At 62.1% G+C, this 9,684-nt stretch overlaps 1 protein-coding gene across 1 annotated transcript; it reads left to right on the top strand.

The window, feature by feature from the left end:
- Positions 1 to 166: 166 nt before the first annotated feature.
- Positions 167 to 8,623, top strand: CABP7 (calcium binding protein 7). Its single transcript, XM_021703584.1, has 5 exons — positions 167 to 339; positions 6,682 to 6,825; positions 7,688 to 7,800; positions 8,113 to 8,266; positions 8,496 to 8,623. The coding sequence occupies exons 1-5, from the start codon at positions 231 to 233 to the stop codon at positions 8,621 to 8,623; spliced, it is 648 nt and encodes a 215-aa protein (XP_021559259.1). The 5' UTR covers positions 167 to 230.
- The last annotated feature ends 1,061 nt before the right edge of the window (positions 8,624 to 9,684 follow it).

Raw genomic sequence — 9,684 nt, 5'->3', positions numbered from 1 at the left:
CCGGCCGGCAGCCCGACGAGGGAGGAGGGGGGGCGGCATGGACCGGCGGCCCGGGGCGCGGGGGCGCTAGGCCCCCGGAGGGGCGCCCCCCGTCTCGCCACCGCTGCTGCCGCCTGGCCGCCCTCCGCAGCCGCGCGCCCCGCCCGCTCCAGCCGCCCCCGGGGCCGCCGCCGGTCCATGAGCCCCGACCTCAAAGTTTGCGGCGGGCGGGCGGGCGCGGAGCCTCCAAGATGCCGTTCCACCCGGTGACGGCGGCGTTGATGTACCGGGGCATCTACACCGTGCCCAACCTGCTGTCGGAGCAGCGCCCCGTGGACATCCCTGAGGACGAACTGGAGGGTGAGTGCCCCGCCGGGACCCCTGCCGCCGGGCCTCCTACCTGTGCGCCCAGGTGAAGCGCGGACTAGGGGCGCAGGGGGCGGGGGGCCGTCCGCAGGTGCCGGCTGCCAGGTGGGCGCTCCAGAGAGCAGCTACGCGGGGAGTCAGGACCAACTCGCACCTCTGGGTGCCGCGGTGGGGGTAGCCAAGGCGGAGGGGCGGCCCAGCCCCTTCCCGCATGGTCCCCTGCGCTGCGGAAACTTGCTGAGCCCCGCAGCGGGGTCACGGGGCCGCGCAGTCCGCGGTGACGGTGCGGCAACGCGGCGGTCTGGGTGGGGGTCCGAGCTGCGCCCCCCGCGCGGGCCCAGCAGGAGCACCCGCATCCTGATCCCCTCCGCGGCGCCCGCCCGCGGCTCTGAGCTCGAATTGACATTCCGCTCGTGTCGCTTTTTTTAAAATCCAATCTGCTCGGGCAGCCGGAGAAGGGGAGAGGGCGACTGCCCTGCTCTTGCCGCCTGCGGGGCTGTCCCCAGTCCCTCCTGCGGCCTTAGCCCCTTCCCCACAGCCCTGCGGGGACCCCCAGCTCAGAGCGCTGGGAGGGCGGTCCAGGAGGTGGTGGCAACAACAAGTGGCCAGATTGGGCGGTTTGGTCGCGATAACCAAGCCTGGAAGGGAAAGGCAGAGGCTGGGACCCAAATCTATTTCCCCCAGAGTCCCTCTGCCTCTCAGCATGAATGGGGACCTTAGGCAAGGGGCTAGACGAGATCAGAGCAGAGGTCAGGGTCTGGGGTCCCTGGACCTAAGATTCTGAGGAGCAATGAGACCCCTGGGGCCTACAAGCTCTTTCCCTCCTGGGCTGGGGGCAGGTTCTCGGGCCTTCCAACCCCCAGACTTCCTAGGGCCCCTTTTGGAGTGGAGTGGGGGTTCTGGGCTGATAGGAGTCTTGGACCCCTAGGATCTACTTATCTGCTGTTGGGTGAGCAGCTGAGATGGCCCAGAGGCTGGGCCTCTCTTCAGTTATCTTGGGTCCGAGGGTCTCTGAGATCTGGGGCTCATCAGGGCTTGGGGGGGGGGGTGCAGCTGAGACACCGATGCAGTCAGGGATGGTGATGGGAGCACAGGGGAAGGCATGGAGAGAGGTCTTCCCTCTTCCCCAAGCCCTGGAGAGGGTAGATCTTGGTGAAGTCAGACTGGGTGAGGGGAAGATCAAGAGGGAGAAAGTAGCTACCCCCCCCCAACACACACCCTGCACCATAGACTATGAACCATCTGCTCCTCTCAAGTCCCCTGAAAGCCCCCGGAGGCTGGCAGAGCCATGAAGACAGGGTCTGGTGTCTGATGCAGGCAGAACAGAGAGATGAGTGCTGCTACTGGATCTCTGGCCTTGAACCTCAAAGCCCAAGTGTCTGCCCTGTCTGTCCAGGGTGTGGGAAAAGGAGGAGGTACACGAAGACCAAGAGGGCAGGGGATGGGGCGCGGGCCATCTCTTCCCCACCATTTTCTCCTCCTGCCCTGGGCCACCCCGAATCTCCTGCCAGTGTCTCCCTCCATGCGACCTCCTCTATCCCTTCCTTCTGGCCACTTGAGCAGCGGACAGCATTGTGCCCCCAAAACCCATGCAGCTTCCACCTCGTTCCCTACCCTTGCTTCCAGCACCCCACCATGACGCTGGCAGCGCTGCTATGGGCCTGGCTGGGACTCTCCTCTCTTGAAAACCCAGCCCTGGGGTGCAGACACTGAGAAGCTGAGAAGAGGCTGGGATGCAGGGGTGAGCGGGCACAGGGAGGGCAGTGCAGGGGTGAGGAGGCCGCAGCCTCCCCTCAGGCCGCCTGGCGGACACACTGGCAGGAACCCAGCAGCGTTAGTCACCAGCCACACCAAATGCACTCCCTGCTTCTCTCCTGTCCCCTTCTCCTGGGCCCTGAGGAGCAGAGGGACCCTGGCACAGGGGGCATCTGAAGGGCAGAGCCCTCCTTGGGGTGACCAGGTGGGGGTCGTGGAGCAAGCAGATGCCTGGGTGGCCCCAGGCTATCTCCTAGCCTGTGGGCAGCTATAGATGAGGGCAAGAAGTCCTCCACAGCTGACCCCCTTCTTGCCTGTAGGCACTCTGAAGCCCTCCTGGGGGACCAAGTCTCTGCAGGCCCCGGTGGTCCTTGAGTGCCAGGGCTGGGTGGAAAAGGTGATGCCCCCCTGCCCAGTGCTCTGCCTTCATGCTCCTGCCCCAGGGCAGTCTGGGTAAGATCCAGGCCCTTTGCTGAGAGGACACCCACCGGTGGGGGATCCACATGTGCAGAGAAGAGGAAGCCCGGCAGCTTGGGATGAGATGTTGCAGACATTATGTGCCTGCCACAGAAATCCAGGGGGCGGTTAATCTGAGGGGGAGAGGGACCAGTAAGGGAGGTGGAGAGCACAGGGTGTCAATGAGGGCTTCCCAGCCAGGCAGCACTGGGTTCCAATCTCTACACCTTCGGCTCACAGAGTGACCTTGGACAATCACTTGCCTTTCTTGCCTCGGGTGTCTCCATCTGTAGAAGGGGCTTGGCATTGCCCCTCCCCAAGGCTGCTGGTGACAGAGGACACAATGGAGGTGCTCATCGAGGGGACTGGCACGCAGAGGGAGCTTGCGGACCCAGATGCTGCAGCAGGGGAGACCAAGGAGGGGGTTCTTGCAGGAGTAAGAGCCTGGAGTGCGGAGAGATTGGTGAAGCTCTTGAGTTAGGGACCCTGGATGTGCAGGGGGACGGGCCAGGAAGGCAGCCTCCGCGAAAGGCTGGGTAGAAGAGTCCTTGAAGGTCTGGCAAAGGCACCTGGGGACCTGTGGCCCCGGGGAGCCATGGGTGGCAGTTGGCAGGGTAGATGTGGCCAGGCAAAGCTGGCCTGGAGCCTGTCTGACTCCGGAGAAGGAGAGGCACAGACAAGCTTTCCAGCTTCTCCCCGTATCTCGCCCTCTCTCACCCCTGCCACGACACACACACACAGCAAAGCCCCGCAGGGTCTGCAGGAGCACGAAGGCTGGCCCCAAGGTCATCAACAGGCTTGAGCACGGTGGCTGCAAGCCCTAGCCCAGCCCTTTCTGGCCAGAGAGAAGAGGAAGGAGACAGACAGACGGACCGGCAGACAGCCACCAGGGCAGGGTTCTGGGGTTGGCACTTGGCCTGCTCAGTCAGATAGTGGAGCCCACACTGAGAGTGACCAAATAGGGCATTCAGAGTATGGGGGGTTGGAGAGTCCCCTATCCTGCCCCTTTTCCTGCTAGCCCAGCAGCTGCCTCTGCGCAGACCAGAAACTCAGGGCCGCCAAAGTGGTGGGGCGTGGGGCCAATGCCGCGGAGAATGGCAACTGCTGCAGAGGACAGACGCTGCCCCCCCTTCACAAGTGACCTCTAGCATGTGCACCCCGTCTCTGGACTCCAGCTTCCTGATGGAGTGCTGATGCCCCTCGAGGCCTGTTGGGCTGCCTCAGGGTCTGTCATCTGCCCACATAACCCAAGATTCACCTGCCCTCCATTGTCTCCCGTCCAGCCTGGTATGTCCAGCTCAAGGCTTCCAGAAGAGGATGAGGGGCTGAAGCAGCCATGGGCTCTGGGGGCCACACCCGGCCCCTGCCAGGGTGGGAGGGACAGCCTGGACCCCAGCTCCTTGCAGGGGAGGGGGCCAGCATCCACTGCAGTCCCATTGTGGGTCGAGGGTTTTGCCATCCCAACTCGAGATTTCCCAGTGGGCCTCTACAGAGGAGGAAACTGCGGGACCCAGAAAGATGGGGTGTTGACCCTGGGTTTCTCCTTCCAAAAACAGCCCCTCACCCAGAAATCTGGGGACGGTACCCTCAACCCTGCCCTCAGCTTGATTCCCCTCTTCTGTGGGTGGCCCATAGGGTGGGGTGGGGTGGGGTCCTTGGGGGGTTGGACAGGGGGACAAGCAGCATCCTCAACCTCCCCTCATGCTTCTCGCCTACTTGGGGAGTGGAAAGCAAACACTTTCTCTTACTAGGATTGTTTGTAAACTAGAAGTAAATGGGCTCAGAATGGTGGCCTCACACCAAGTGGTACATGAACTTCTGCTCAGCTCTTTCCTCTGTGTGCTCTAGAAGGGTAGGCTCCCCAAATCAGTCATTCATTCATTTAATCACTAGTTCGGCAGATGTTTATGCTTGACAGACAGCACTGTTCCAGGTCATGGGGCCCCAGCAGTGGCCCCTGGCCTCATGGCACTCATAGTTCATTCGCAGTCCAGTGTGGTGGACAGGAATGAACAGTGCAAGGGCAGAGCAGGGTGTGTGGGAGCCCAGAAGAAGACCAGAGTGAGCTGGGGGGCAGGGAGGACTCCAGGGAGGTGATGCTATCTATGCTGAGAACCTGAGAGGCATCAGAGTTTGCCCTGGTGAGCGGAAGAACTTCCAGGCGAAAGGAGCCCTGTCTTCAAAGGCCTGGACATGGAGCACTCCTGGTGCTCACCAGGGCTGAAAGGGCCCCTCGGGCTGGAGTTCGGGACACCTGAGGTGGGCAGAGCCTGGGGCTGGGTCAGGAGGGCTACAGTGCTGGCCAGAAACCTAAGTGGGTGTGGTGGTGAGAGTGGCAGACGGTGTGCCTGGTTGCATGCTTGGTGCCTTAATCTCTACCTAGAGACTCCAAAGCCATAGGACCCCGTTAGCCGCCTCCATGACTGCCGGGCCCTCACTCATATACCTCTGGTGGTGGGGAGCTTACCACCTTGTCAGTGGTCCGGGAGAATGCTAGGTGGGAGTTGGCCTGGAGTTCCAAGTCTAAGGTTTATAGAAACCCCTGGGCCTGGTCCAGATCTCCCATCCCAGCTGCTTTCTGGCCTAGGGGACCCTGATTAGACCAGATTCTCAGGCCCAACCTAGGATGGGTGGAGAAGGTCCAGAGTCAGAGGGTCTGGGGGCCCAAGCCACTTGGCTACAGCCCACTATCTCTGTTTTGGCCTACGGGTCATCTGGTCTAACCTCCGGGCCTTGGGTGCAGACACCAGGTAGGAAGAGCCTGATGAAATTTGGGCCCTTGACCAAGCTACCTTGCCGTGGCCCCTAGTCTGCGATGGGGCCAGCGGGATCAGGGAATAACCCCGTGGCACAGGATTCCACAGTTTTAGGGGTTCACAGCCCCTTAAGGCCAGGCCTGGGCCAGCCAGATTCCTGCTCTCACCAGAAATAGCCTTGACCCCAAACTGACCCTGGGCTGGCTGTTTTGTCTCTCCATGCCTCAGTTTCCAGGCCTGCAGTCTGGAGCATTTTCATCTGTCTCTGCTTCCAAATACACCCACACTCACTCAGGGGGAGGATTCTGCCTGCTGAAGTCCCAGCCAGGGGGACAGCTTAGGCAAAGGCCAAGAGGCTGGCAGGTGAACAAGGATGCTGGAGCAGAGAGGGTGTGAGTGGAGTGAGGTTCCCGTCTCGGCCAAAGGAAAATGCTCTTCAGGGCTCTTCCTGGGCTGAGTGACCATGAAAGGACAGCAGGTAGAGCGAAGTTGAGTGGGGAGAGGTTAGGACCTCTCAACAGCTCCTGGACATGTTTGGTAAAACCCTTGTTTTTTAGGTAAAACCTGCATCACTACTGGGCATTCTTCTGTGGGTGGGACTGAGTCTGGCCCGAGGTCACTCACTGCTCCCAGCCCAGTGCCTTGCTCTCCATCCCTGTCACCCAGGTCCTCAGGCCTCCGTCTCCCCTTCTGTAAAATGCAGGGGACAATCTCCACATCTGAGCAGGCCTGGGCTTGCTGGGGCCCCTCCATCCAGCCTCCACCTTCCCCCAAACTTGGACAGGGGAGGCAGTCTCTGCACGGAGCTGTGGGCCCGTTAGCCCTGAGCCGGAGCTGGTGGCTGCCTCATGGGGTGCTGTTAAGGAGTGCTGGCTGGAGTTTCCAAGCCGAGCCCAGGGGAGGAAGCATGCGATGGGGATGAGCCGGGTGGGGGGGGGGGCGGGTAGGGGATGGCAGGAGTGAGGGGTGGACAGGGAAGCCTTCGGCAGCTCAGAGGCCACCCCTGCCAGGCCCCGGGAGCCGGCACAGTGGGACTCACGCTTAGCCACCACACGGGGTCGTCGTGAGCACGCCCTGAGAGGCTGTGGGAGCCTGGCTCGGAGAAGGAGACCCCCGAGGGTGATCTGGGCCGTGCTTCGGGCGTGGGCGTACCTTTGCTGCCTGGCTTGGCCGGCCCTGAGCTCCTGGAAGGCAGCGCTAGGGTGGACACTTGGGCCACCTGCCACGTGTCTCTGACCAGACCTGCAGGCTCCATAGTGGATTCTCAATGCCGGGCTCAAGCTGCGGGTTTGGGAATCCTGGGAGCCTAGGGAGGGCGCTGCGGGGGACAGAGGCGAGGTCCCAACCTGCTCTGCTCCCCTGCCCACAGAGATCCGTGAGGCCTTCAAAGTCTTTGACCGCGATGGCAATGGCTTCATTTCCAAGCAGGAGCTGGGCGCGGCCATGCGCTCCCTGGGCTACATGCCCAATGAGGTGGAGCTAGAAGTTATCATCCAGCGGCTGGACATGGATGGTGAGCACCAACCCCTGCCTCAGTTTCCTTACCCCTCACCTGGGCCTCTGAGGCTGAGCCCACCCTCCAGGCACCCCCAAATCCATGGCAGGAGGCAGTCAGGTCTGGCCCCATTTCCCAGCCTGCGAGAATAGAGGCCAGAGTGTGACGGCCCCAGCCACACCCACACACGGAGGTTAGAGGATCTGCCTCTCTCCCTCTGCATCATTCTGAGCAATATTTTTTTTAAAGATTTTATTTTTAAGTCATCTCTTCCCCCAATGTGGAGCTCAAACTTACAACCTCAAGATCAGGAGTTGCATGTTCTACCGACTGAGCCAGCCAGGCGCCTCCCGAGCAATTTTTAAAGCACAGAAAAGTAGGAAGGATGTACTCAATACCCCAGGTCCCCTCACCCCCAAATAAAAAAATCATTTAGTCGTATTTGCCACCTGGCGATTTATTAAGGAAAACCTAGTAAAAAAGACCAGTAATGTCCAGTCAGTCCCCTCTTCCCCCCCCCCACCCCCCCCCCCCGGGCCTCCAACCCTGCCTCCTCCCCACCCAGAGAGCAGGTAGCCGTTTGGGCAGACTGTGCCCCGAGCTTCAGTTCCTGGGTGGTGAGGGTGTCGGGCCCCACACCTGCTGGGAAGCCACGTTTCTGAGTAAAATGTGAGGCTCTCCCACGTGCTCGGGCCCACCTGCTGCACTCCATCTCCACTTTGCCAGGTGGGGCCTCATTATATTTGGTGGTGTTAGTCCCTGAACCTAACTCAAGGCTCAGAGAAGGTGGGACCCGCCCAAGGTACCACAGTGGCCCAAGGTAGCCGGGGACCCAGCCCAGTTGTAGGCTGGCCCATGATTGGAACTGTGCCTACCCTAGGCGATGGCCAAGTGGACTTTGAGGAGTTTGTGACCCTCCTGGGACCCAAGCTTTCCACCTCGGGGATCCCAGAGAAGTTCCACGGCACTGACTTTGACACCGTCTTCTGGAAGGTATGCACTGACAGGTTGGGATTTAGGGTTGTGCCCCTGTGGAGGGCTGCATGGGGCCAGTGAATGGCCAGGGCCACACTGTAAAGGGGGATGACTATCCCAGGTGTCTGTCCCCTGGATGTCTTATCTCCCAGAGGGCCAGGGGCCCCCTGGGGGAGGCTGGTGTGGTCAAGGACTCGAGGAATGGAGCCAGTGGTTTCCAGTCCCCCAGAATCTGGAGGCATGTCCCTGGGCCCGTGCAGCTGCGGGGTGCTGGGTGGTAGCCGTGGGGGTGGCAGTGGCCAGAGCACCACGTCTCCTCCCCTCCCCAAGTGCGACATGCAGAAGCTGACCGTGGATGAGCTGAAGCGGCTGCTGTACGACACCTTCTGTGAGCACCTGTCCATGAAGGACATCGAGAACATCATCATGACGGAGGAGGAAAGCCACCTGGGCACCGCCGAGGAGTGCCCCGTGGACGTGGAGAGTGAGTGACCGGCCCCCACTCCCCCCACGGGCAGGCCAACGGCTGGGGCAGGGGGAGGAGGAACCGGGGTCTGCAGGGGATGGCCGGGGGCCTCCTTGCCCGCCCCACACCTCGTGTCCCCGCGTGTCCCGTGGGAAGAGCCCACGTGCGGAAGTGCAGGCGGCTCTTGATTCCATGCTTCGCTGTCCCCGTCTGTCTCTCTCTGGTGCTCCCTGGCGGGCGGCCACAGCCTGCTCCAACCAGCAGATCCGCCAGACGTGCGTGCGCAAGAGCCTGATCTGCGCCTTCGCCATCGCCTTCATCATCAGCGTCATGCTCATCGCAGCCAACCAGGTGCTGCGCAGCGGCATGAAGTAGGCGCGCCCCCCGCCGCCCGCAGTCCTCTCCCGCGCTCGGCTCCCGGGGCCACCGCCGCATGTCCTTTGGGGCCGGGACGTCTGGCAACCCCACCACACCTGCCCCCGCGGGCCCTTGCATGGAGCCGAGGCCCAGCTGCGGAGGGCCTGGCGGGGGCTCTGAGGACAGCCCCCGGCCCCGCCTGCACCCTGCCCACCCTGGCCTGTACGTAGCACTAACTCTTCCCTCCCACCGTCCAGGGGCTCCTGGGAAATTTAGGAGGCATTTGTACAGGGTCCAGTAGCTGATGTGGTCACTTAGGCAGGAAGGAGGCACCCTGTGCCCAGGGCCACACAGCCAACCTGACCCTGGTCTCTGAGATTTGCCCAGGGCCGTGTGCAGGGTGCAGATGCGGGCAGGAGGCTTCCTCCTGGAGAGGGGGTGAGGCTAGGGTCTCCTGGGCGCTATTTGCTGGCCAAGCCTGAGGAGGCCCCTGGCCTTCTGTGGGGTCCCTTTCTCTGACCATCCTTAGACTCAAGCCCAGCCTTCCTCCATGCACCCACTGGGGCCAGAGAATTTGCCCATTTCACAGATGAGGAGCCTGAGGCTCAGAGGGCCCCCGGATTCAGTACCCCCTTCAACAGGGATTTTTAGGAAGGGCAAAAGCTCACAGCAGATGGGGAATCTGAGGTGGCCCTGCAGTCTCTGTGCCCTTTGAGCTCCCCAGTCTGAGGACCACATTGCCCACCACCCAGCACAGAATCTAGAACTGGAGTGCAGTGAGGAGGGAAGCAGACCAGGGGCCTGGAGGCTCCACATCGCCTGAGCAGCCTGTGTGATCTCCCCACCAGCCCGGGGGGCTCCTCCCGGGCAGAAGCCTCGGGAGGGGCCCTGTGTCATGCTGGGCTAAGGGGCTGGTGTAGCCCAGCATTGCCGGTGCCCGGAAGCTCAGCCAGGCCACTCCCCCAAGTCCAGGGCCTGTCTTCCCGGGGCCCCCAACCTCTCTACACTGTCCAGGCCAGAGACACAGCTGCCACTGTGCCCCGGTTGTGCCATCTCTCATTCGGGGGGCAGCTCGGCAC

The sequence above is a fragment of the Neomonachus schauinslandi genome, chromosome 14, assembly GCF_002201575.2.
Source record: "Neomonachus schauinslandi chromosome 14, ASM220157v2, whole genome shotgun sequence".
Lineage (NCBI taxonomy): Eukaryota > Metazoa > Chordata > Mammalia > Carnivora > Phocidae > Neomonachus > Neomonachus schauinslandi.
The sequence above is the reverse complement of the archived record's forward strand: the minus strand, read 5'-3'. Positions and strand labels throughout refer to the sequence as shown.

Coding starts and splice junctions, on each gene's coding strand:
- CABP7 (XM_021703584.1), top strand. CDS start 231: ATGCCGTTCCACCCGGTGACGGCGGCGTTGATGTACCGGGGCATCTAC. Junction 340..6,681: donor CCCTGAGGACGAACTGGAGG/GTGAGTGCCCCG, acceptor CCCTGCCCACAG/AGATCCGTGAGGCCTTCAAA. Junction 8,267..8,495: donor GTGCCCCGTGGACGTGGAGA/GTGAGTGACCGG, acceptor GGGCGGCCACAG/CCTGCTCCAACCAGCAGATC.